Here is a 27,917-nt window from a genome sequence, read left to right on the forward strand (position 1 = left end):
TACTGTCAAGAACGAGAGAGATTGTTTTCGGGTCCACACGGAGGATCACACACAGGGCGAAGGCTTCGGAGCAGAACTCTGTAGTTCTTTGCTCAGACGCCTGAAGCCTGGACCCCTGATTCTCTTCCTCTGGGTTCTGAGAACTCTAGCAAAAAAAAAAAAAAAAAAAAAATCAGCCTCTGGTCAGCGACTGCAGCATTCGCGCATGCGCTCTTGCACTCCTCCAGGTGCCCGCCACTCCGGGAAGGCTCCCTGGCGCCAACCGCGGCCGGGCGTGAGCGGCGGAGCGGTGGACGGTGGGCGGGGCTGCGCACCTCCTGGAGTGAAAGCGGGCGGAGCCTGCTCCCCTCTGGGATACTGGCGGTGGGCGTGGTATGACGCTTCCAGACGCAGGCGGGGCGGGGCCTCCGAGGCCCGGAGTAGCAGGCGTTGGGCGGGGCCTGCGCGCCTCTGGGATGCTGTGGGTACTGAGGGTGCAGCCCTCGGCTTCCCACCGGGACTGAGGTACTGGTTAATCTGGAATGGACTACATTTGCCACCAGCGACAGAGATCACTCCGACCTCTCCTCCCCGGGCTCGCTGTGCAGAACTTGGTCCTTCTCCCCTAGCGACGAAGGCGGCGCGGATCGCTGAGGAAAGAGGCTGCAGGTGCGCGGCGCCCCGCGTAGCGGAGAGAGCCGGGTGGGGGGCGGCGTGGGGAGGCTCGGGGGCCGGAAGCGCGGGCGGCGGCGTGGAGGGTTCTGGGGTCGGTGGGAGACGAGAAGGCGAGAGGCCCGGGCCGCGGGGGACAGGACTGGCTGCGCCTCAGCGAAGCGGGTGCAGTGACGGGAGTGAGCCGTGCGTAGCGGCCCTCGGGGGACCGCGACCCCGGGAACGGTGCCCTGGCTGTGAGGCGAGCGGCCCTAGGTGGACGGCGACTCCGGGAACGGTGCCCCGGCTGTGAGGCGAGCGGCCCTGTGATCTAGGTTCCTTGCTGCTTTCTGCGTCCTCCTTTCAGTCACGTGTGACTGAAAAAAAAAATCCATTCAGGGCCTAGCGCTGGTGGCTCACACCTGTAATCCCTGCAACTCTGGAGGCTGAGGTCAGAGGATCGCAGTTCAAAGCCAGCCTAGGCAAGAATGTTTGTGAGGAAATGGAGGGACAAAGGGAGAACAAATGCAGCAGTGGTACTCAAGACAGGCACTATGTTGAAAATGAACCCTACAACTTGTGAGTGGAGTCGGGAGGGAAAAAGTAGGAGACAGCAAAGGAAGCGGAAGCGGTGACACTATCTAAAAACAAATGTACTCATCACCCGACTTATGTAACTATAACCCCTCTGTATATCACCTTTATAACAATAAAACATTCAAAATAATAATAAAAAAGAATGCCTGTGGCGCTCTTATCTCCAATTAACCACCAGAAAGAGGACAGTGAATCTGGAGCTCAAGTAGTAGAGTGTCAACCTTGAGGGAGTAAAGCTGAGGGCCAGGGATTGGATGCTGTGTTCAACACACACACACACACACACACACACACACACACTCTCTCTCTCTCTCTCTCTCTCTCTCTCTCTCTCTCTCTCTCTCTCTCTCTCTCTCTCTCTCTCTCTCTCTCTCTCCCTCTCTCTCTCTTCAGATGAGAACTCAGGTTTGAGGCCTCCCGGCAAGAAGATACCAGGCTAGCTCAGGTGGCAGTGCCTGCCTACCAAATGGATGACCCTAAATTCAATTTCCACTAACCCCTTCCTCCCCCAAAAAAGTACAGATGTGCAAGTAGGGTGGGAAGTATAAAGCAAAATAGGATTAGGAGTATGGAATTTTTACTTGGGAGTCCTTTAGGGTCTCTTTATATGTTTGAGAAACGTAGCATTCCTTAAATTGTTTTTGTCAGTCCTGGGGCTTGAACACAGGGCCTGAGCACTGTCCCTGGCTTCTTTTTGCAAAAGGCTAGCACTCTACCACTCGAGCCACAGCACCACTTCTGTCTTTTTTCTATATATGTGGTACTGAGGATTCGAACCCAGGGCTTCATATATATGAGGCAAGCACTTTACCACTAGGCCATATGCCCAGCCCTGCTCCACCCCTATTCTAACTTCTTGTATAAAGCCACAGCAAGTGGCCTGGAAGATGTAACAATACTTACTCTACCTATGGTTACTCTTCTCTCTTCTTTAGGTTTCTTTTTCTTTGGTTGGTTGTGGGGCTTGAACTCAGGGCCTGAGCACTGTCCCTGAGCCTCTTTGTACTCAAAGCTAGTGCTCTATCACTTTGAACCACAGCCCCATTTCTGGTTTTTGAATGATGAATTTGAGATAAGAGTCTCACAGGGACTTTTCTCCCGGGCTTGCTTCCATCTGTGATCCTCAGATGTCAGCCTCCTGAGTGAGCCACCAGCACCTGGCTTACTTTAGGTAGAAAGCAACATGCTCCTGCAAATTATTACTGAGGCAGTGGCTCAAGTGTTCCAGGAGTACTTAATAATTGCCTCTTGTGTGTGTTTATGAGTATAGAAGGCTTCCTTGAAATTGTTGTTTATAGTTGTGAATCTTTTTTTTTTTTTTTGTCATTTGTGGGGCTTGAATTCTGGGCCTGGGCCCTGTCCCTGAGCTCCTCAGCTCAAGGCTAGTGCTCTATCACTTGAGCCACAGAGCCACTTCTGGTTTTCTAGTGGTTAATTGGAGATAAGAGTCTCATGGACTTTCCTGCCTCTGTTGGCTTTGAACTGCAATCCTTAGATCTCAGCCTCTTGGGTAGCTTGGATTACAGGCATGAACCACAGTGCCCGGAATTTTTTTTTTTTCAGTCAGTCATGGGGCTTGAATTAAGGTCCTGGGCACTGTCCCTGAGTTCTTTTGCTCAAGGCTAGCTCTCTACTGTTAGGATTTTTTAAAGTAGGTAGCCGGTAAAGGAGCACACCACGCGGTATTCAGGCAGGAGAGAAAGTTTATTACCAAACTGCTGGCCTGTGGCCGAGGTGATCCATGGCTGGTGAGAAGGGAGAGGAGAGAGAAGAGAGAGGGGAGAGAAGGGGCAACCCCACCCAGCCCTGCTTTATCCAGGGCATGGGCAAGGGGTGTGGCCAGGTGGATTAAGATGTGACCTCAGGGAAAGGGAAGGTAACTGCCTCCAGGTAAGCTGGTTACCCAGGTAACTGAGTGGAGACTTAATGAGGTGGGGGCATCTACATGGAGACCTCAGGGAGATGACCTTACAGCCAGGGGAGTTACAGTAGCTCGGGCTGGAGGCCAGGGAAGATATATAAATTCTGGTGCCCACTATTCTATCATCCCCAAGCTGCCGGACCACCCATAGGTAGGGTTTATGGGAGTCTAGGCTCCAAAGCACCAATCATACATAGCAGGCCTAGCAAGGTAAAATTAGCCAAGTCCATCTTTTGGTACACGGCCTCTGTTTTGGCTAATTCGCCACTGGGGTGGAATGTTCTCTCTCACTGCAAATGGGTCCCACCGGCTCCAGTCATTTTTATGGCGTGGGTAAAGAGAATCCAGGTCGCAGCTCTGTCCACTCTGAGTGCAGTGGGAGTTGTCAGCAGCAGGATGTAAGGTCCCTTCCATCCTGGTTCCAACGTGGTTCCAGGTTCCCTTGTCGGTGGCGCTTTGGCTCAGGAGGAGGTCCAGTCTCATAAAGGGCCTTTTAGCTTGGGCCAGATCTCTTGGAGGCGGGGGGGGGGGGGGGGGGGGGAATAAAGGCTCATAACAAATTCGATTGCAAGTTAGGAATTATGGGAAGGGATCCCTAAGGCTACACATGAGCAAATCCAGGCTTTACCTACAAAACCATCTCAGCGAGGGAATCAAGCTGTTAATGGTACATGAGATCTTTCTGGTTAACCTTTAGATGACATCACACAAGTCCCTTACCCCTGCAAATGCAGTTACAGATAGTTTCACACTGAAGCCCTAATTCTGACCCTATTTACCTATTTATATTATAGCCAATTTGATTACATACCAACTTTACTCATAAGCTCTAATTTTAAGACACACTGATATCATTTGCTACATACTCAAACTTTCTAGGGATTGTCTTTCCTCATGCCAGCAGCGACTTACTGGAACATACTGTGACACTTGACTTTTTAAATCCCTTTCTTATTCTCCAAGGCTTACTAGTATAGTAAGCCTTACTAGTATAGTAAGCCTTCCTCTTTACAGTTTCTGGGGCTTCTTTGCTGCTAGAGTTTTATTTTTATTTTTTATTTTTTTGGCCAGTCCTGGGCCTTGGACTCAGGGCCTGAGCACTGTCCCTGGCTTCCTTTTACTCAAGTACCACTCTGCCACTTGAGCCACAGCACCACTTCTGGCCGTTTTCTGTATATGTGGTGCTGGGGAATTGAACCCAGGGCCTCATGTATACGAGGCAAGCTCTCTTGCCACTAGGCCATATCCCCAGCCCCGCTGCTAGAGTTTTAAACTGTCTACATTTTCTTTTCCTCTGGTTTGTAGAATCTGGTTTATCTCAACTACATCAAGGCAATTTACTGTGCCTCCATCCACAGGCTGTTGGGGAAAACAAAGGTGGGGCCAGGGTCAGCCTGATGGGGACAGCTGCTCCTAAAAAGCCAGACCAGAGCCAACTATCATGAGTTACTATTTTAGAGTGGATTTCTCCAGTTTCCAGTGCCTCTAAGTGCCTAAGGTTGGCCAGTGGCATCTGTAAGATCCACCCCCAGGAGGGCTCCATGAAGATGCCCCGGCAGTTTAAATCTCTGTCCAGTTACCTTGGTACCTGGCATACCTGGTGGCAGTTACCTCCCTTTCTTCTGAGGTCACACCCTAATCCATCTGGACACATTTTAATACTCTTGGACACACCTCCCGCCCCAGGCATTGCCTGGGAGTGACTCTCCAGCCTGTCATAGATGCTTTGAATTTAGCAGCAGGCCAGTCTGCTTGAAAATTTCTTACAATATCCAATTTTCTTACTAGAGCTAGTTAACTCCAGTCAACTCAAGAATGTCCCCCAAAATTTTAGTTTCAGCAGATCGAAAGTACTTTCCAGCAGAAATCAGCTGCCTGTGATAAGAGTCCCATTTGTTTTACCAAGATAGGGCTACACAGGGTGAAGATGTAGATTCTTTTTAGATGACTGTCAGACTGTCCTTGATAGCTTAACCTAAGTTAACCTAAGGCCTAACTTTAGTCAAATTTCCTTGTATTTTCCTGATACCTTCTTAAGCACACTAGCTTTTGTAGGCTGGCACATCACTGAATGTCAAGACAGCTTTAGGCAATCAATGGCCCTTGGGTCATTTTGCCAGGGCAATAAGTTTAAATCAGATATTTCCAATAAGGCTAGGGTTTTTGTTTTGTTTTGTTTTGTTGTTTTTTTTTAAACCAACATAGAAGGCTTGGCCTGTAACCATTCCTCACAAGTGCAGTTTCTGTACACTGTTACCTCTGTTTTCCATGCCTCTAGTTTATCCTGTCTCATCTTCCCAAAAACAACTCTGGTCCCTTGGTCCTAAAGGGGGGCTGATGGGCGAAGATCATCCATCTTCTGTAACTTCTTCAGGCTGACTCAGGGGCGTTGGCCTTACCTAGCCAGGAACCTATAACCTTAGTCTACTTTACCAAGGGGTTGTCAGGACTAGATGTTACTAGGAACTTAACTCCAAACTGGAGTAAATAGCTAACCTTTTAACAACTGCACAGACCTCTTCTTGGGATATAACACAGTAGCCTTTTAGTACTCTGGTTTGTACAAGCATTTCCCTCTCTGATGTAACAATGCCTAAAGTACCTTTGCAGGCCTTAGGTCTCAATAAGGACAAGATCTCAGATCCACAAACTTTCTTTCCTGAACAGATGTATCAGCTTAAAATTCTCACTGCCAGTCAGGGCTTTGAGTAGATGCAGGGGGTTGGGATTTTCAAACTATCCGCCATTTAACTGTTGTGCCAAGTTGCAAGACCACCACCAAGAAGACCACCAAGACTCAGACATTCCGAAATGCAATAGCAAGGCAAGACTTTATTCAAGCGGGGCCACGGCCCGGGCCTTGTCCTACCCACCGACACAGTGGAGGTTAGGAGGCAGCCTCGAGCTGCGATTATACAGAGCTCATAAAGGCAAAAGACAAAGTTACAGCAATCAGGTGTTTAAGCAAGCAAGATTATGGGTACAAATCTGATTGGCTCAGGGCTCGAGGTATTCTAGGGGCAGTTAGAGTTAAGCATTCCCAGTTGTTACAGTTCTTGACCGGCTGGGCCCTAATAAGCTTGTCCTGGGTTTGCTCACAGGGCCTGCTTATTTTCAGGTTCACGTGGTAAAGTGGGGTTCGCGTGGTAAAGTGGGGCCTGACTTCAAAGTCTGGCACTTCATAACAAACTTAGCTTTACTACCCACTATCAGAGATGACTGGCAAGTTCCTGTCCAGTTACAAAGTAGATAGACATGGGCAATAAAAGGCATGCTTACAAACTATTCTTCTAGGACCTACCTTCCGGCTCTGATTAACTTTTGAAAGGCCAAACAGGAGTGACTCTAGGATCTGAGCAGTGGCTTACTGCCTCTGGATGCGCAATCACTCTGTCCCAGGAGTAACTTTTCCATGCTGGTATAAATGCACCTTTGGCATTTCTCTTGGTTTGTCACTGGACTTGGACTCAGGGCCTGAGTGCTGTCCCTCAGCTCTCCAGCTCAAGACTAGCACCCTACCACTTTGAGCCTCAAAGCAACTCACGACTCTGTTCCCAGCACTTCTGCTGGTCAGCTGGACACGAAGACTCCCGCAGGGACCTTTCTCTGCCCGGGCTGGCTTCGAACCGCAGATTTCAGCTCAATGAGTCTTACAAGAGGCCACTTTACTCCAATTGAAAGCAACAAGGTGGTCCACACAGAAATAGTTTTTAAGCATGCTCTTACCTGGAACTTATTAAGGGCCAATGTTACATCTTGACAAACTTGTAGTGGTCATCTGTCCTTCTCTGTGGGTCTGCTGGAAATTGTTACAAAAAACCTACAGAGAAACTGGAATGGCAATTAAACATTTTGGTAGCTATAATTCTCCTTTTCTCACTTTGCAATAATTATTTAGGACAATTTTACTTCCAAATTTCTTATCTAGAAATGCATTCTTGATTTGCAAGGCCTTTTACTAACCTCTGTTTAACACTAACACTTTAGCTCTTATGTGCATTGGAAAAACTCTGAAGCTTACAGGCATTCTGAAACCAGGTACCGCCCTTCACCTCCAGGCTGGTTGTTTTAAAAGAGCCTCTCTTTTTTTTCTCTCTTCAGTCCCAGTTACCACATGGCATGAAGGCCTTTGACCTCAAATGACAATTTTTCCTTAATGCAAGAATTATAATTACAGAATTAGAAATACTTATCCATTCAGCTTTTCAAAAAATTAGTGAGAAACGTTAGCCCATTTTGCTATTTCTTCCTACATACATAGAGTTAATGAGAGTTTACTCCTATCCCCATTAGTTTAATATATGTCCTTTAAAATCCAAATTACAAAAATAGCACAGGAATCAAATCACATCAGGTAAATAAACTTTTTTTTTTTTTTTTTGCCAGTCCTGGGCCTTGGACTCAGGGCCTGAGCACTGTCCCTGGCTTCTTCCCGCTCAAGGCTAGCACTCTGCCACTTGACCCACAGCGCCGCTTCTGGCCGTTTTCTGTATATGTGGTGCTGGGGAATCAAACCTAGGGCCTCGTGTATCCGAGGCAGGCACTCTTGCCACTAGGCTATATCCCCAGCCCCATAAACTTTTTAACCATTTAAAAAAACTTCCAATTCTTACTACCTCAAAGGGCAGTTTTAGAAATTCCAGTCAAATCATTCATTTTTACCACCAGTTTCCAAAGTTCACCTGAAAATAAAAGAGACAAAAGAAAGGCCTCCATTGGCCTGTCCTACCCAACAGCCTATCTCCATCCTACTCCTCAGAGCTTGATGAACTGTCTTGGTGCCGGCTGTCCTCTTCCACCATGAATGGACACCCCCTTATGGCTGTCCTACCACGTGGATTCCCTCCAGGGCCTGTGTCACGTGGGCTGGCTAAGCTACACCTTTGCCAGATCACCCCACACTCCTGTGGATAGGTACACAGGCCTATCCCAGGTTTTTGTTTTTTTTAATGAAACTTTTTCTTTAACTATAGCTCCTCTTTAAAACAATGCAATAATCCTTTAAAGCATTTGGTAATGCCCAAACTTAATGACCATTTGAATTTAAACTTAAACTCACTCAATTTTACATCATGCTAACAGTCTTGAACATGTTCACACTCACACATGCACACACACACACACACACATTTAAAAGATCTTATGTTATGCCCATGTCGCGAGGAGACCACCAAGAAGACCACCACCGAGAGCCAGACGTTCCGAAATGCAAAAGCAAGGCTTTATTCAGGCGAGCTGCAACTTGGGACTCGTCCTACCCACCAACACAGCGGAGGTTAGGAGGAAGGCCATGAGCAGAGTTTTGCATGGGTATTTAAAGGAAAAAAATCACAAGATTACATAAACCAGGTTCAGGCAGGATTGGGGTGTGAGGACAAATCTGATTGACATGAGTCAGGTGCAGGGTTGGGGTGTGGGGATAAATCTGATTGACATGAGTCAGGTGCAGGGTGGGGGTGTGGGGACAAATCTGATTGACTCGGGACTAGGGGTTCTCTAAAAATTGGTCTGACGACATTCCAGGGTGGTCAAATTATCTGGAATATTCCTGAACCGGTTGGGCCATCCAGGAAATGGGTTTTTATGGCCAGTTGCTTTCGGCACAAATAACTTTGTTCCTAGAATCTGTAGAATGCCTAGTTAGTTTCACCATAAACAAGCCATTTCCCAGGTTTTATGCATGTGCTGGGTCATTCTTAGCTTATCACAAACAACAAGATGGTTGCAGTTTCAAGATGGAGTGTTCCTAGTCCTCCACTTAAAGCGTGCAAAATAAACATCGGCCGTACATTTTCCAGTGGCAGGAGGTATTTTTGCCAATCTTACTCCTGCAACACCCCAATTTTAAGACAAAGTTTTTTTTTTTTATCTTCTTTTTTTTTATTAATTGAACATAAATTTTTTTACAAGGTGTTGTGCAAAGAGGGTGCAGTTACATAGTAGGGCAGTGTGTACATTTCTTTTTTTTTAATTTTTATTTATTTATTTTTTTTATTAATTGGACATAAATTTTTTTACAAGGTGTTGTGCAAAGAGGGTGCAGTTACATAGTAGGGCAGTGTGTACATTTCTTATGATATCTTACAACCTGTTTTTCTATCCCTTGTCTAGGTCAGGTTGACATATATGCAATATACAATGTATCAAGAACATATACAGTATTCACAGACTTGGTCTCTACTGTCTCTCCGTCTCCCTTTGTTAACAGTCATATATCAGGGAGATCATGCCCCTTTGTTTTCTGTGTTCTAGGCTTGTCTCACTCAACATTATTTGTTCGAGTTCTGACCATTTCCCTGCAAATAACAATATTTCACCATTCCTAATCGCTATGTAGTATTCCATTGTGTATAAGTACCATATTTTTTGGATCCATTCGTCTGTGGAGGGGCATCTGGGTTGTTTCCATATTTTAGCTATTGTGAATTGTGCCGCGATAAACATGGTAGTACAAATGCCTTTTTGATATCTTGGATTTTGCTGTTTAGGATAGATGCCTAGGAGTGGTATGGCTGGGTCATAGGGTAGGTCTATATTGAGCTTTTTGAGAAACCTCCATACTGTTCTCCAAAGTGGTTGTACTAATTTGCACTCCCACCAACAGTGGAGAAGGGTTCCTCTTTCCCCACAGCCCCTCCAGCATTTGTTGTTTCCTGAGTTCAGAGTATAGGCCATTCTAACTGGGGTGAGGTGGTATCTCAGGGTTGTTTTTATTTGCATTTCCTTTACTAGCAGGGATGTTGAGCATTTCCTCATATGTTTCTTTGCCATTTTTATATCTTCTCTTGTGAAGTCTCTCTTTAGCTCTTTTGCCCATTTCCTAATAGGTTTATTGGGCTTGGAGGGGCTTAGTTTTTTGAGTTCTCTGTAGATGACCGATATCAGGCCTTTGTCTGTTGCTGTGCTGGTAAATATCCTTTCCCATATCGTTGGCTGTCTTTCTATTTTGGTGGCTATGTCCTTAGCTGTGCAGAAACTTTTTAATTTGTAGTAGTCCCATTTGTCGAGTCTTTCTCCTATTTGTTGTGCCCCTGGGACTCTATTCAGGAAGTTCCTTCCTGTGCCTATAAGTTCTAGTGTCTTTCCTACTCTGTCCTTCAGTAGTTTCAAGGATTCAGGTCTGATGTTGAGGTCCTTGATCCATTTTGAGTTGATCTTGGTGCATGGTGATAGGCTTGGGTCTACTTTGAGTTTTCTGCATATGGCTGCCCAGTTCTCCCAGCACCAGTAGTTGAAGAGGCTATGTTTATTCCATTGTATATCTTTAGCTCCTTTGTCGAATATCAGTTGGCTGTAAGAGTGCGGTTTTATTTCTGGGTCTTCAGTTCTAATCCATTGGTCTTCCGATCTGTTTTTATACCAATACCATGCTGTTTTTGTTATGATGGCCTTGTAGTAGATCTTGAAGTCAGGTATTGTGATACCTCCTGCATTGCTTTTTTTGCCTAGAATTGCTTTGGCTATTCTAGGTTTTTTGCTGTTCCATATGAATTTATGGATTGGTTTCTCTATTTCAGTGAAGAATGTGGCTGGGATTTTGATAGGTATTGCATTAAATTTGTATAACAATTTGGGCAATATGGCCATTTTCACTATATTGATTCTGCCTACCCATGAGCATGGGAGGTCTTTCCATCTCCTTGTGTCTTCTTTGATTTCCCTTATTAGATTTTTGTAGTTTTCATTGAATAGGTCTGTCACGTCCTTGGTTAAGTTGATCCCTAGGTACTTTATTCTTTTTTTGGCTACTGTAAATGGAATTGTTTCCATAATTTCCTTTTCTGTTTGTCTATTGCTGGTGTACAGAAAAGCTTCTGACTTTTGTGGGTTGATTTTGTATCCTGCTACTTTGCCAAATTGGTTTATTAGGTGTAGGAGTTTGGGTACTGAGTTTTTTGGGTCCTTCAGATACAAGATCATGTCGTCTGCGAATAGGGATAACTTGATTTCTTCCTTGCCGATGTGGATCCCTTTGATGTCCTCCTCTTGCCTTATTGCTATGGCTAGGGATTCCAGCACTATGTTGAACAGAAGTGGGGAGAGTGGGCATCCTTGTCTTGTTCCTGATTTTAGGGGGAATGATTTAAGTTTCTCTCCATTTAATATGATATTAGCAGTTGGTCTGTTGTATATGGCTTTTATTGTTTTGAGGAATGTTCCATCTATTCCTGTTCTCTCCAAAGCTTTTAATAGGTATGGATGTTGTATTTTGTCAAAGGCTTTTTGGGCATCTACTGAGATAACAATGTGATTCTTGATTTTAGTTCTGTTTATGTGGTGAATTACGTTGATTGATTTACGGATGTTGAACCATCCTTGTGACTGAGGGATGAAGCCTACTTGGTCATGATGTATGATATTCTTGATCACTTTCTGGATCCTATTAGCTAATATTTTATTGAGGAGTTTTGCATCTGTGTTCATTAGTGATATTGGTCTGTAGTTCTCTTTTTTTTTTTTTTGGCCAGTTGTGGGCCTTGGACTCAGGGCCTGAGCACTGTCCCTGGCTTCTTCCCGCTCAAGGCTAGCACTCTGCCACTTGAGCCACAGCGCCGCTTCTGGCCGTTTTCTGTATATGTGGTGCTGGGGAATCGAACCTAGGGCCTCGTGTATCCGAGGCAGGCACTCTTGCCACTAGGCTATATCCCCAGCCCCTGTAGTTCTCTTTTTTTGTTGGGTCTTTGCCTGGTTTGGGAATTAGTATGATATTAGCTTCGTAGAATGAGTTTGGGATTTCTCCCTCCATTTCTATTTCGCGGAAGAGTTTGAGGAGTATTGGAATTAGCTCCTCACTAAAGGTTTTGTAGAATTCGTTGGTGAATCCATCTGGGCCTGGGCTTTTCTTAGTAGGGAGGTTCTTGATTACCTCCTGTATCTCACCGTAAGTTATTGGTTTATTTAGCTGATTTATTTCTTCTTGGTTCAGTTTGGGCAGTTTGTACTTCTCTAAGAATTGATCCATTTCTGTAGAATTATTGTTTTTTGCTGAGTAGAGGTTTTGGAAATAGCTCCTTATGATTGTTTGAATATCGTGTGTACTTGTTGTAATTTTTCCTGTGGAGTCCCTGATTTTATGAATATGAGTCTCTTCTTTTTTTTGTAAGTCTTGCAAGGGGTCTGTCAATTTTGTTTATTTTCTCAAAGAACCAGCTTTTAGTCTTATTTATTTGTTGAATGGTCTTTCTATTTTCAATCAGATTTATCTCTTCTTTAATCTTTGTGATCTCTCCCCTCCTAGTCGTTTTAGATTCTGTCATTTCTTGTTTCTCCAGTTGTTTTAGTTTCATCGTGAGGGTATTCACCTGCTCTGCTTCCATTCTTTTAATGTGGGTGCTGAGGGCAATGATCTTGCCCCTCAGTACTGCCTTAGCTGTGTCCCATAGGTTTCTTTGTGATGTGTTTTCTTTGTCATTGTGGCTTATGAATTCGTTGATTTCATCTTTAATTTGATCTGTGGCCCAAGTGTTGGATAGCAGCGTGGGGTTTAGCCTCCAAGAGTGTGTATAGGCTCTGTGGTATCCTTTGTTGTTGAGGGTTACCTTTAATCCACTGTGATCAGATATAATACATGGGATGACGTCAATACTTTTGTATTTGCTGAGGTTCTTTGTGTGGGCTATGACGTGGTCTATTTTGGAATATGATCCATGGGCTGCTGAAAAGAAGGTGTATTGGGTCTCTGTGGGGTGAAAGGTTCTATATAGGTCTGTTAGATCCATTTGGGAAATGGTGTTATTTAGGTCCTCAGCTCCCTTACTAATCCTCTGGGTGTTGGATCTGTCTCTTGGAGAGAGAGGAGTATTAAAGTCACCCACTATGATTGTGTTTGCGTCTATCTTGCTCTGTAATTCTTTGAGAATTTGCTTGACATATGTCGGGCCTCTTTTGTTTGGTGAGTATACATTTATCACCGTGATTTCTTGATTCTATATTTTTCCTTGTATTAATATGTAGTGTCCTTCTTTGTCTTTTTGAGTGGACTTTAAAGAGAAGTCCAGCTTGTCTGAGATCAGGATGGCTACACCTGCCGTTTTGGTGGATGCATTTGCTTGGTAGATCTTGCTCCATCCTTTCACTCGAAGCCTGTTTTTGTCCCTTGCTGTAAGGTGGGTCTCTTGTAGACAACAGATGTCAACTTTTTGCTTGCGGATCCATTCTGCCAGTCTGCTCCTCTTGATCGGGGAGTTTAAGCCATTTATATTTAAAGAGATCAAGGATAAGGGTGTTTTTTCTCCTTCCATTTTCTTGGTGGGCTGTTTTTTCTTCTTTTTTTTTTTTTCTTCTTGTCTTTAGTGAGCTTGTGTTTCTGCTGGACTTTGGCTATTGAAGTTTCTTTCTGATTCTGTCTGTGTGTCTTTTACGATCTCTGTTGGGTGGGGTTCCCCTCTTAATATTCGCTGTAGGGCTGGTTTTTTATTCACATACTCCTTTAGCTCCTCTTTGGTGTGGAAAGATCTGGTTCTCCCTTCGAATGTGAACTCCAATTTCGCTGGATATTTGATCCGAGGTTGTAAATTGTTATTCTGGAGTACTTGGATGGTGTTCTTCCACTCGCTTCGAGCTTGGTAAGTTTGTGTGGATAAGTTGGATGTTATTCGAATCCTCTTCCCATTGAAAAAAGTTTCCTTCTTTGCTTTGGCTGAATTCAGAATTTGCTCTTTGATCTTGAGGTCTGTAGTCTTGAATATTATGTGCGTTGGGGTGGCTTTCCTGGGGTCTGGCCTGCCAGGTGTCCTATAGGCTTCGGTTACCTGGATGGGGTCCCCTGTGAGATTGGGGAAGTTTTCTGCAATAACTTTATTGAGAACATGATTAAGCCCTCTGCTCTGGTATTCGGCTCCTTCTTCTATTCCAATTATGCGCAGATTATATCTCTTGTCTTTGTCCATTAGTTCCTGGATTAATCTTCCCTGAAGCTTCACCTTTTCTTGGAGTGTGGTCATTTTCTGGTTGTTGTCAGCTGCTTCATCGTCCAGGCGAGAGATTCTGGATTCTATATGGTCTACTCTTTGTGTCATGGTTTCAATTGCGGAGTTTATAGATGTCAGCGAGCTATTTATGGTTGTCATATCAGCTCTGATCGTGGAGATTTCTTCCTTTAAAGAGTTGTATTTTAAATCTATTTTTTCATGCATTTCAATTCTTAGGATGTGGAGATTTTCTTTAAAGGCAGCTTGCATTGTATCCATTTTTGCTTCCATTTCTTTAAAGCAGGTTTGCATTGTATCCAGTTTTGCTTCCATTTCTTTCTTGGCTTCCTGGGTGTCCTTCCAGATTTCCGCTCTAAATTCCTGGAATTGTTTTCTGATTTCATTTCTGACGCTTTCGATCATTCCTGTTAACATGGCCTCATTTGCTTTTTTAGTCTCCATCTCCTCTTCAGTCGTGCTGCTTTTTGGAGCTGGCGAGTTGGCTTACCCTTTGATGAACTGAGTTATGTTTCTTTGTGATTTGCGCATCTGGAGATCTGGATGGCTTCTCAGGTTTGGTTTGTAGCTCCTCCCTCCCTCCTGTGTAGACGTGTCTACGGCAGCAGGTGCTGCCGCTGTGTCCCCGCCCACCAGTGCAGGGTACGCCTACCAGAGCGGGCGCTGTCGCCGGGGGCCCCGCCCTCCTGTGCACTGTGCGTCCAGTGCAACAGGCACTTCGGCGGGATATGCCTCCCAGAGCAAGTCCTGGGTTGTTGGGTTGTGCTTGCGCCCTCCCACGAGTCCGTTGGGGGGGGGGCAGTATGTGTGGGGCCCAGTGGGATCGACTGTCCGGGTGTGGCTTGGCACCTTCAGACCTCACCTCCGCTGTGAGGATGGGGGACGTGATCAGGCTCAAGTGACCCTGCTGGGCTGGTATTGCCCACCAACGCCTGTGGTTTTAGTTGTAAGAGTCTGCGAGGTCCAGGCGCCTCAGGTGGGGTTTGCACAACCGCCTGTCTCCCGGCCCCTGTTGGGAAGGGTGCGGGGCCGGTTCTGCCAGTTCAGGAATCTGTGGGGTGTTGGTGCTGCTGAGCCCTTCCCCTGCTAAACTGACTTCCCAGCACCTGATGGGAGCTTCCCCACCTGATTTGGGGGTTCTTTGTTCCCTCAGGGGTGGGGGAGGGGGGAGGGAGGGCACTCACTTTTGCTGCTTTGTGTGTGTGTCCCGTGCAGCCGTTGGCCCTCCAGGGGTTGGCTAAGTGTCGTGGTAGCTTCCCTGGTTCCCGATTTCTGCCGCGCTGGGTTCCCTTGTCCAAACCCGGTGTGGACCCGAACTTCTCGTTGCTGTCGGTGTGTGTCTTGGTCCGCACCCTGCCTTGTGTCCGTGGGGTCTCCCCCTATATGAATTCTGCGCTCCTGGCAGCCTGTCTGCCGATCGCCGGTTCCCCTTTCCCAGCCTGACCCTGTTTGGGCCAGGGTCGGCTGGTGGGGGAAGGGTGCCCCGGTGAATCTCCGGCTCCGTGTAGGCTTTCGGTTCTTCTTTTTTGCTCCTTTTTGTTTTCCTGCGTTTCTCCACTGCTTCTGGCTGCTGGTTTTGCTGGGTTCTTGATGGGGTGTTGGGTGTTGGGGTTCCCAGCTCACTATGCCGTTGGAGCGAGTCGGGGTGTCTCCCTATTCTATCGGCGCCATCTTTCTTCCTCCTAAGACAAAGTTTTAAACAAATGAGTTTTAGCATTCTCCAGCCTCATTTTCCAGGGCTTGATAGTTTTAACAAATCGTTTTAGCACACCAAATAATTTTCTGTTGAAGAAGGCTGAGTGGGGGTTCCTCCGAGTTCTTTTTGCGGACACTCACACTCTGATTGTGAGCTGTCACCTATACATCTTTCCAATGAGCTAAACATAAATCCAAGGGGTAGAGGGAGTCTGTCCCATTACGTCTGTCACAGTCAGGAGATACAGAAAACAGGGAAGAACTGTTCAGACCAGGCATTTTTTTTTTTCTGCAACATAATCTTTTCTAGTATGTGATTGGATTTACTATCACTTTCTTTCCTAATTCACCACCAGACCTAGTCTCCTCAGTACTCAATCTTGTCCTAGGCCCTTCTGCTTTCAATTTCACTTTCTCTTTTACATCAAAGTCCAGTTAACCACATCATTCAGACTTCTCAGAGAATTTTACATAAACCAGACAAACATACAAAAGTGGCGAGAATAAAAGCAGTTTGACAAATCTGGAGAAGCAATGCTGCTAAGAAAAGGTAGGGAGGAAAATTCCGCTGGGGACATAAAGAGAAAGAGAAGGAGTCACCCCTGGAAGTCTTCTGTTTGCCACGTTCTCAGTTCAGTCCCCATGCCTAGGAGGAATTTCTCCCACCAGTGTGGAGGGAGGTTAGACACAATTACACACAGACCACATACAAAACACATAAAGGAATTAATATGCCATAAACAATCTACTAATTTATAAACTGACAGTGCCAACAAACACAGGACAAGGTAACAAAACAGGTTATGCAGGTCTGACACAAAAGAGAATGTCAGACTCACAAATAATGCAGAGACAGTGCTGTGCAGTGGGGTCACTCCCCACCACCTGTGGTGACTTGGGCTGACTGTGGAGGACTGGGGGTGTCCTTCCAGTGGGCTAGGGTCAAGTTTAGGTAACAAAACAGTTTATGCAGGTCTGACACAAAAGAGAATGTCAGACTCACAAATAATGCAGAGACAGTGCTGTGCAGTGGGGTCACTCCCCACCACCTGTGGTGACTTGGGCTGACTGTGGAGGACTGGGGGTGTCCTTCCAGTGGGCTAGGGTCAAGTCTAGGGGGCTAGATGGTACATTACCTATGACTCTGGTCAGGTGTTCAATCCAGACAGCTACAAAAAAAACACAACAATTACAACAACAGAAAAGGTGCCAAACACACAGGCCTGAGAAAAAGACAAGTTACTAGTACGAGTTGGAGATTTCCCAAGTCGGCCCCCAACCTCCTGCGAGGGTGCAGAAGGCGTGGACCCAAGTTCAAGGTGCCGGCTAGAAATCGGACTGATTTGTGCCCTACAAGTATCAAGGCGGGGTTCCAGGGGTCCCCCATCAAGGGTGGAGGGTCCTCCAGGGTTGTCGTATGAGCACGTCTGCTCTGACAATCCCTAAAAGAAAATAGAACAAGCTAGAATGGCCATATTCAAGAGAAAATGAACGTAAAAACCACAAACCTAGACAAAGGACAGGACAAGACAAATTAATAGCGCTGTTTCTCACCTTCGGGGTCTGGGGTCTCGGGGGTCTCTGGGGATCCCAGACAAGCCCCCAGGCTGTTGTGTCCAAGTCCTAGAAGACCACCAAGAAGACCACCGAGAGCCAGACATTCCGAAATGCAAAAGCAAGGCTTTATTCAGTCAAGCTGCAGCCCGGACCTCGTCCTACACTCCAATGCAGCGGAGGTTAGGAGGAAGGCCACGAGCAGAGTTTCACATGGGTATTTAAAGGAAAAAACCACAAAGTTACAAACAACCAGAAGTGCAAGCAGGGTTGGGGTGTGAGGACAAATCTGATTGGCTCGGGGCTAGGGTTTCTCTAAAATTGGTGAGAGGCCATTCCAGAGCAGTCAACGTAACTGGAACATTCCCAAACCAGTTTGGCCATCTGGGAAATGGGCTTTATGGCCAGTTGGTTTCGGCACAAACATCCACATGAACAACTTCATTCCTGGAATCTGTACAATTTCTGGCTAGTTTCACCATAAACAAGCCATTTCCTGTTTTTTTTTTTTTTTTTGCCAGTCCTGGGCCTTGGACTCAGGGCCTGAGCACTGTCCCTGGCTTCTTTTTGCTCAAGGCTAGCACTCTGCCACTTGAGTCACAGCGCCACTTCTGGCCATTTTCTGTATATGTGGTGCTGGGGAATCGAACCCAGGGCTTCAAGTATACGAGGCAAGCGCTCTTGCCACTAGGCCATATCCCCAGCCCCCATTTCCTGGGTTTTATGTATGTGCTGGGTTATTCTTAGCTTAACACAAACAACAAAATGGTTGCAGTTTCAAGATGGAGTCGTCCTAGTCTTTCACCCTAGTTCAGGTAAGCATATATCCAATATCCAGTGTACCAAAATCATGTACAGTAACCACATGGGGTACGCTAGTGAGATAACTTTTAATATTTTATTTATTTATTTATTTATTTATTTATTTGCCAGTCCTGGGCCTTGGACTCAGGGCCTGAGCACTGTCCCTGGCTTCTTCCCGCTCAAGGCTAGCACTCTGCCACCTAAGCCACAGCGCCCCTTCTGGCCGTTTTCCATATATGTGGTGCTGGGGAATCGAACCAAGAACTTCCTGTGTAGGAGGCAAGTACTCTTGCCACTAGGCCATATTCCCAGCCCCAACTTTTAATATTTTAGTGTATGTGTTTACATGGGAATGGATTTATCTAGAAACCTCAATTTGCTGAAATTATGTGTAATGGGGAATAGTTTGGAGCATGGAATGGAAAAGTTTAGTAAATAACTTTCAAGCTCTATCCTTACAGACCTTAAGTGTTAGGAACACAGCAGAATCCTAGTCTCAAAGGTCTTTTCTTCTCCCAGCTCTAGCTCTCTGGATACATGCTTTTCTGATAGAGGAACTGTGACAACTAATGCAGTCTTGAAGGGTGAAAACCATGGCCCATGTAAGTTAACCTTTCTTTATTAATATATGTATGTTACATATATCTATATGTCATATATATTAGGTTATACATGTATTTTCTTGAGGCTTCTCACCAGAAGAAATTTCAAATAACTTGCTTATAGTTCTCATTCTGCCACTGAAATGCAATGCCAAATTACCCAGATTCCTCTACTGTGTGGCTCGTTCAGAATTGAACTTTAGCTATTTTATTTATTAAAAACAAGCTATTTAGTTCAGTTCAAGTGCAAGGGAACAGACTTACACAGGACATCGTAGTGGGACTTGAGGATTATTGGTAACCTGTATAGAAGCTGCCTACCACACTCAAGACAAAGATTCAATGAGAAATAGTAGATGGACACAAAAAAGAGAGAAACCTAGAGCTGAAAATGACCTCACAATGTTCCTGTAGCTACTGCATGGATTTGCCAAAACAAAGAAAACTAATTATGGTGACGTCTGACATAATGAAGTATTTAGTATTTAAGGGATTTCTTAATTTTTTTTGCAAACCTTCTTTTCTTTTCTTTTCTTTTTCTTTTTTTTTTGGCCAGTCCTGGGCCTTGGACTCAGGGCCTGAGCACTGTCCCTGGCTCCTTTTTGCTCAAGGCTAGCACTCTGCCACTTGAGCCACAGCGCCACTTCTGGCCGTTTTCTGTATATGTGGTGCTGGGGAATTGAACCCAGGGCTTCATGTATACGAGGCAAGCTTTCTTGGCACTAGGCCATATTCCCAGCCGCAAACCTTATTTTCTAAACTTGAGACTTTTTTTTGGCTGTTGTAGGGCTTGAACACAGGGCCTGAATGCCATCCCTGACCTCTTTTACTTAGGACTAGCACTCTACCACTTTGAGCCACAGCTTCATTTTTGGTTTTTGAATGGTTAATTTGAGATAATAGTCTCACAGGGACTTTTCTGCCTGGGATGGCTTCAAACTAAGAGTCTCAGATCTCAGCCTCCTGAGTAGCTAGGATTACAGGTGTAAGTCACCAGGCCAGACAAACTGAGATTTTAGATTACATGTTAAAACAACAACATTGGTTTAGCCATGCACCTACACCTATAATCCTGAGGATTACTGTTCAAAACAGGAAAGTCTATGAGACTCATCTCCAATTAACCACCAAAAAGCCATAAATTGAGCTATGGCTCAAGTGGTAGAGTGCTAACCTTGAGCAAAAGACAAAAGCAAACAAACAAACAAACAAACAAAAAAAAAAAACAGGGGCAGTGCCCAGACCATGAATTGAAAAACAAAACAAAGCAAAAACATTTGATTAACTTTTTCTCTTAAAAGAAAATTTTGCTGGGTGTGTTGGTGCATGCCTGTAACCCTAACTACTCAGAAGGCAGAGGTAAGAGGATTGTGATTTGAGACTATTTGAGCAAAAGGTTAGCCTGAGAACCCACCTAAAAGAATTAAACACTAAAAAGTGACTGGGAGCTTGGCTTAAGTAGTAGAATGTTTACTTAGTGATCACTAAGCCCCAAGTTCTGTCCCTAGTATTACCACCCCAAAACAAAATTTATTTGGCAGATCCTAGAGATTATATCTGTATCTACTACTTTAATACATAAGCATTATTTTATCCCCAAATGTTTTACATATTTAAGAGTGCACCATGGCTGGGAATATGGCTTAGCGGTAGAGTGCTTGCCTAGCATACACAAAGCCCTGGGTTCAGTTCCTCAGCACCACATATATAGAAAAAGCCAAAAGTGGAACTGTGGCTCAAGTGGTAGAGTTCTAGCCTTGAGCAAAAAGAAGCCAGGGGGGCTGGGGATATAGCCTAGTGGCAAGAGTGCCTGCCTCGGATACACGAGGCCCTAGGTTCGATTCCCCAGCACCATATATACAGAAAACGGCCAGAAGTGGCGCTGTGGCTCAAGTGGCAGAGTGCTAGCCTTGAGCGGGAAGAAGCCAGGGACAGTGCTCAGGCCCTGAGTCCAAGGCCCACGACTGGCCAAAAAAAAAAAAAAAAAAAAAAGAAGCCAGGGACAGTGCTCAGGCCCTGAGTCCAAGCCCCAGGACTGGCAAGAAAACAAAAGTGTACCAGACAGTTTTATTTATACTAGAAGTTTGCTTCAAAAGCTCATTATGTACTTTCCACATTATTTGTAGCAATAGGATGATTTTATTGCCTTCTTTGTGTATGCAGCCCATATTCTTCTCTATTATCTTTTAAGATAATTCTTTTAATTTCTCCAGTGATACATGGGTTTGCCATTTCAGGGACCAATGACATTCAGGGATATAGCCATAGACTTTTCCCAGCAGGAGTGGGAATGCCTCAACTCTTTCCAGAAGAACCTGTACCGGAATGTGATGATGGAGAACTATGGTAACTTGGTCTCATTGGGTATGTTTTCTGGTTCAAATAATGGAAGATAATTTAGACCTCTAGAATTTTTTGTTGTTGTTTGGTTATGTGGCTTGAACTCAGTGCCTGGGCTCTGTCTCTGAGCTTTTTGCTCAAGGTTAGCACTATACCACTTGGAACCACAGCACCACTTGTGGTTTTCTGGTGGTTCATTGGAGATAAGAGTCTCACAGACTTTCCTGTCGGGATCTCTGAGGACCCCTTCTCCTCACTTCCCCGGAGGAGATGCTCAAATGTTGGTGTCTCTAGGACCCCTTCCCCCCCATCTCCCGGGGGGAATGCCTGAACCTCGATTCTATGGAAGAAACTCCGCCCTACCCCTCATACTGGTAGAAGGAGTAAGGCGTGTCCTTACTGGACTGCTCTAGGCTGAAGTGGGATGCCGAAATCCCTTCCTCGGCCCCCCATAATGTGTCAGGAACCGCAAGACAAAGATAACGGGGAGACGGTTGGATGGTTGAATGAGTCTCAAAGGATTTAATTGGGAGGGGGGTTTATATAATGGTAATGGCGGGAAAGGGAAGGACTTGGGCCATTGGCTAAGCCGGGCTGCCCATCAGGTGATGTCATGAAACTTCCTTTGTGGTGGACAACCCTATCATGGTGGCATGCACATGTTCGCCCCCCCAGGGGCGGGGGGCTTCTTTTCCGGTTGAGGCCGGAAGGTGGGAGGGGCTCCCTCCCACACTGTCCCAGGGCTGGGGGAAGGGCAGCGTCTCGCTCTTGGCGCCCTTCCCCCACCAAGGCCAAAACTGAGTCCCCAACACTTTCCTGCCTGGGCTGCCTTCAAACCATAATCCTTAGATCTCAGCCTTCTGAATAGCTAAGATTACAGGTGTGAGCCACCAATACCTGGCTAATATTTTCTTTTTCTACTCTGATTTGGAAGACTAACCTTGTGGGAAACTAAATATCTTTTCTTGTCATTTTTTTCCTTCTCAAAGAGATTTGAGCTTTATTAGGTTAGAATAACAACTCCATTATAAACATATTTGCCTTTCCCATCTTTCATTTATAGTCACAACTTCTCTAGTGTCACTTAGAATTGTCTCTGTTCCTTAGCTAGATTAGGGTTCTGGGCATACATTGGATTAGCATTGTTAAAGTATTCAGGTTGCCAATTTATGCCCAAATTTACTGTAGATATTATATTATCTGATCCACTTGTAGGAAGAACAGCTTGACAAGGACTCTGAGTTCTAATTACTAAAAGTACTTCTACAATTTATATAATAGTGGATTCTCTTAAAATTGAAGTAAATTATTTCACTTCCTAACACAAACTTTATCTGCTTTTAAGAAATGTTTAATTTCCACTGGTCATCAGTGGCCAACACCTATAATCCTAGCTACTCAGGAGGCTGAGATCTGAGGATCATAGCTTGACGAGATCCTGGGCAGAAAAGTTAATGAGACTCTTCTCTCCAGTTAAACACCAAAAAGCCAGATGTAGAGCTATGGCTCAAGTAATAGAGTGCTAGCCTTGAGCAAAAGAAGCTTAGGGTCAGTGCTCAGACCCTGAGTTCAGGCCCCAGCACTGGCGTAATAATAATATAATTCCTTCAATTTTCTCATCTTCTTTTCTTATAAAACATCACTTTTTTTTTTACCATCAATAGAATTTTGACTAAGCAAAGTATTTCTGCATTTTAAAGTATTTATTTTTCTTTGTAAATAGGACATTCCATTTCTAAGCCAGATGTAATTGCATTATTGGAACAAGGAAAAGATCCCTGGATGATTGTGAGGGAAGAAACGAGAAAGTGCTGTAGAGGTAAGTAACAGTAAGTGTAACTACAGGAAGCCATATTCAGGAAGAGGCCCAGCTGGTCAAAGAAGAGACACACACACTTAGAATGTTGGTTGGAAATCGCATAGTAAAGAAAAGGCTTGGGGCTGAGAATATGGCCTAGTGGTAAAGTGGTAAAGTGGTAAAGTGGTAAAGTCTCATATACATGAAGCCCTGGGTTTGATTCCCCAGCATCACATATATAGAAAAAGCCGGAAGTGGCACTGTGGCTCAAGAGGTAGAGTGCTAGCCTTGAGCAAAAAGAAGTTCAGGGACAGTGCTCAGGCCCTGAGTTCAAACCCCAGGATGGGGGAAAAAATAAGGCTTGTGTGTGTGGGTACTGGCAGCTCATATCTGTAGTCCTAGCGACTTGGGAGGCTGACACCTGAGGATCATGGTTTGAAGCCAGCTTGGGCAAAAATGTTCCCTTGAAACTCTTATCTCCAATTAACTGCTCAAAAACTGGTAGTGGTTCTGTGTCTCAAAGTGGTAGAACAATAGCTTTGAGCAAAAGAGCTCAGGGACAGTGCATAGGCCCTGAGTTCAAGCCTTACCACCGACAAAAAAATAAAATAAATAGAAAGGCTTGTGATCTAGAGGGGAGCTAAATACTCCCCATGAGCTATGCAGTGAACATCTTCACCTTAGTTAACCATCCAGGTTTTTTAGTCTCATATTTCTATCCCAATTCAGAAAGGGGCACTGTGCTCTGCATTTTCGACTCAGCTGATAGTACATCATAAGGGTTTAGGCCATTTGAGTATATTCAAAGGAATATGCCAAGAAGAGTAAACAGGTCATGTGAAGATCCTGAAGAGGGTATGAGTATTGTCAAGTTAAGGAGTAGCAAGTAGATCACAATTGCCAGGTACTGGTGACTCATGCCTGTAATCCTAGCTACTTAGGAGTCTGAGATTTGAGGATCAAGATTGGAAGCCAGCTCAGGTAGGAAAAAAATCTATGAGACTCTTATCTCCAATTAGCCACAAAAATCTGGAGTGGAGCAGTAGCCAAAGTTATGGAGCACTAGCCTTGAGCAACAAAGCTCAGGGACAGTGCCCAGGCCCAGAGTTCAAGACTCATTACTGGCACCAAAAAATAAAAATAAAAGGATGTAAAGTCAGTATGTCATGTGTGATTATATATTAGTATGCAGTGCCATTTATTGAAACAAACTACAGGGACTGGGAATGTGGCTTAGTGGTAGAGTGCTTGCCTAACATGTATGAAGCCTTGAGTAATTCCTCAGCTCCACAGAAACAGAAAAAGCTAGAACTGGTGCTGTGGCTCAAGTGGTAGAGTGCTAACCTTGAGCAAAAGACGGTCAGGGACAGTGCCCAGGCCCTGAGTCCAAGCCCCAGGACTGGCAAAAAAAAAAAAGTTATGAAGGAATGATACAGACAAAACATTAGTTTTAGGATAATAAGACTTCTTCATTACACCATGGGATTTATTGTGATTTTTCCATAAGCCTATTGTTATATGGGGAATGATAAGAAGTTCACCACCTGACCATATATAGGAATGAGTCATAGTAACTATATATATATATATATTTTTTTGTCTGTTCTAGGGCTTGAACTCAGAGCCTGAGCACTGTCCCTGAGTTTTTTGTTCAAGGCTAGTGTTCTACCACTTTGAGCCACAGCACCACTTCTGGTTTAAATTAGAGATAAGAGTCTTGCAGATTTTCCTGCACAGGCTGGTTTTGAACCATGATCCTCAGATTACAGCTTCCTGAGTAGCTAGGATTATAGACATGAGACACTAGTGCCTGGCTATTTCTGTTTTTTTTTTTTTTTTTTTGGTCAGTCATGGGGCTTGAACTCTGGGCCTAGATGCTGTCTCTGAGCTCTTCAGCTCAAGGCTAGTGCTCTACCACTTGAGCCACAGCACCACTTCTGGTTTTCTGGTGGTTAATTGGAGATAAGTGACTTATGTGCCAGCAGGCTGGCTTTGAACCTCGATCCTCAGATCTCAGCCTCCTGAGTAGCTAGGATTACAGGTGTGAGCCACAGGCACCCAGCTATATCTGTACTTTCAAGGAGAAATATAATTGGAGGAAAGTCAAGTATTAATAGTTGGTTTCAATATGTTTGTTTCTATTATACATGGAAACTAATATAGGAAATCACCCATTTTATTAGTGTTAAAATGTGATAAATGGGAGTATGGAGATAATTTGACAGTAACAATTATAAACAGTTGATTTTGCTTACAAATGTTCATTTCTAATTGGCGACATTTAAATTATTAGAAAAGAACCTGTAAAATGGAAACATGGGATTTTTTTTTGTTTGTGCTGTTTGTTTTGTTTTATTTTTTGTTCACTCTTTTCTGTCTTTGAGAGGTGGCACAGAGGAGAGTAGAACTGGAGGGAGGCAACGTGAACAAATGCAGTCATGATATTCAGTATACACTATGAGGAAAATGAACTGTGCAACTTGTGGGAAGAACTGGGAGAGGGGGACTGGGCAAAGAAGGGATGACATTGTCCAAAAAGAAATGTACTCATTACCTGACTTGAAATGGTAACCCCTGGGCAGAACATCTTATTAATAACAATAAAATTATATACTTAAAAAATAATCTAAGCCAGGCACCAGTGGCTCACACCTGTAATCCTAGCTACTCAGGAAGCTGAGATCTAAAGACTGCAGTTCAAAGCCAGCCTGGGCAGAAAAGTTCCAATGAGACTCTTATCTCCCAATTAACTACTCAAAAAAACGGAAGTGGTGCTGTGGCTCAAGAGTGCTAGCCTTGAGCACAAAGAGGCTCAGGGACAGTGCCCAGTCCATAAATTCAAGTCTCACAATGTTAGAATATATTAGACTTGGCAAAACCACGCAGACATCCATGTACAAAAGAAAAAAGGAAGGGTTTATTGCCAGCAAAGGGACTGGCAAGACCCTTCTCACGAGAGAAGTGAGAAGTGCTGTCTATTGTCTGGGGTGACCTATACAACCTAGAGGGTCTTGGAGGTGGGGACCTTGGTGTAGACATGCACACCAGGGGCTTCATCATGGTGGGCTAGGATTTATGGCTGCTGCCCAAATGGTAGATAAGGGGTCTTTAAGTTTCCCAGGCCCGAAGGTCACTCTAAGGGGATCTTGTTGCTTTATTTGGTTATAATTGCCCCAAAGGAATTCCATCTCCAGGTAAAGGGGGTGGAGGCTGATTACCTACTGCCCTCACTAAATGGGCCTAGTGTTGCCTAGGAAAGGAGCATCCTAAGCAATAGGAGAGGAGGCTATTGGGCTTACACACAACCAACAAAAAAGCAATCTAGAGAGCATTTTTTTTGGTATCTAATAAAACAAAATGTTTTTATTACTTCTTTTAGAATTGAAGTCCAAGTGTGAAAATATCAGCCATGGAAACGTTGACATTTATAGAATACATTCCTCTGTCACTCTACAGCAAAGACTTGATAGTAGTGAAAAGTCTTTTGAATGTGACAAATGTGGGAAGGCCTTTATTCGTCCTACAGACCTCATGGTACATTGGAGAATTCATACTGGTGAGAAACCCTATGAATGTAGTCAATGTGGAAAAGCCTTTAATCGTGCATCCAACCTTCTGCAACATCAAAAAATTCATACTGGTGAAAAGCCCTATGAATGTGAGGCATGTGGGATGACCTTCAGTCGCAATATAGACCTTAGAGTTCATCAGAGAATCCATACAGGTGAGAAACCCTATCATTGTGAAGAGTGTGGGAAGGCCTTTAGTCGTGTCTCATACCTGACTCAACATGGAAAAGTTCATAGTGGGGAGAAATCCTATGTATGTCATGAATGTGGGAAGGCCTTTAGTAGAGGCGGGAAACTTAAAATACATCAGAGAATCCATACTGGGGAGAAACCCTACCAATGTAAGACATGTGGGAAGGCCTTTAGTCAAGCCTCTCACCTGGTACAACATGAGAGAATTCATACTGGTGAGAAGCCATATGAATGCCACAAATGTGGGATGACCTTTAGTCGTGGTATAGATCTTAGAGTACATCATAGAATCCATACTGGTGAGAAACCCTGCAAATGTAAAGAATGTGGGAAGGCCTTTAGTTGTGCCTCAAATCTTGTTCAACATGAGAGAATTCATACTGGCAAGAAGCCCTATGAATGTGAAGAATGTGGGATGACCTTTAGTCGTGTCTATCAGCTCATTCCCCATCAGAGAATGCATACTGGTGTAAAACCCTATGAATGTAATGAATGTGGGAAGGCCTTTATTCGTGCCTCAGCCCTTATTCAGCATGAGAGAATTCATACTGGTGAGAAGCCCTATAAATGTACAGAATGTGGAAAGGCTTTTATTCATGGTGGTAGCCTTAGGATGCACCAGAAAATTCATACTGGTGAGAAGCCCTATAAATGTAAAGAATGTGGGAAGGCCTTTGGTTGTACCTCAGACCTGGTTAGACATGAGAGGATTCACACTGGTGAGAAACCCTATGAATGTAAGGTATGTTGGAAGGCCTTCAGTCATGTTGAAAGCCTTAAAATGCATCATAAACTTCACACTGGAGAGAAACCCTATGAATGTAAAGAATGTGGGAAAGCTTTTAAGAGTGGACACCAGCTGATGGTACATCAGAGAATTCATACAGGTGAAAAGCCATATGTATGTAAGGAATGTGGGAAGGCCTTTAGTGTTTATGGGTGTCTTACTCGACATCAGACTATTCACAGTGGTGAGAAGCCTTTTGGATGTAATAAATGTGGGAAGTCCTTTAGACATAGTTCAAGTCTTAAAGTACATCAAAGAATTCATGCTCGAGAAAAACCTGATGAAAGCACTGTGAAAAGAAGTACTAGATAATGTAGCAGTTCATCAGAATATTTATTCTCTGAAACAATTTGGACACAAAAAATATGGAAATGTTTTGATATAGTTCATTTCTCCTAAGGCTTTGTACATATGAGAACCCTTCAGAATATAAATGATATTTGTTTTCAGTTCTTCAAATATTCATGTTCAGAGAATTTCTAATGTATTTTATTGTAACA

The 27,917-nt window shown here is 44.4% G+C and overlaps 1 protein-coding gene across 1 annotated transcript; it reads left to right on the plus strand.

The window, feature by feature from the left end:
* The first annotated feature begins 596 nt into the window (after positions 1-596).
* Positions 597-27,808, plus strand: LOC125367947 (zinc finger protein 420-like). Its single transcript, XM_048368706.1, has 5 exons — positions 597-648; positions 18,649-18,731; positions 20,969-21,095; positions 22,795-22,890; positions 26,249-27,808. Exons 2-5 carry the CDS (start codon positions 18,723-18,725, stop codon positions 27,727-27,729), a joined length of 1,713 nt encoding a protein of 570 aa, XP_048224663.1. The 5' UTR covers positions 597-648; positions 18,649-18,722; the 3' UTR covers positions 27,730-27,808.
* The last annotated feature ends 109 nt before the right edge of the window (positions 27,809-27,917 follow it).

The sequence above is a fragment of the Perognathus longimembris genome, chromosome 20, assembly GCF_023159225.1.
Source record: "Perognathus longimembris pacificus isolate PPM17 chromosome 20, ASM2315922v1, whole genome shotgun sequence".
In the NCBI taxonomy this organism is placed as follows: domain Eukaryota; kingdom Metazoa; phylum Chordata; class Mammalia; order Rodentia; family Heteromyidae; genus Perognathus; species Perognathus longimembris.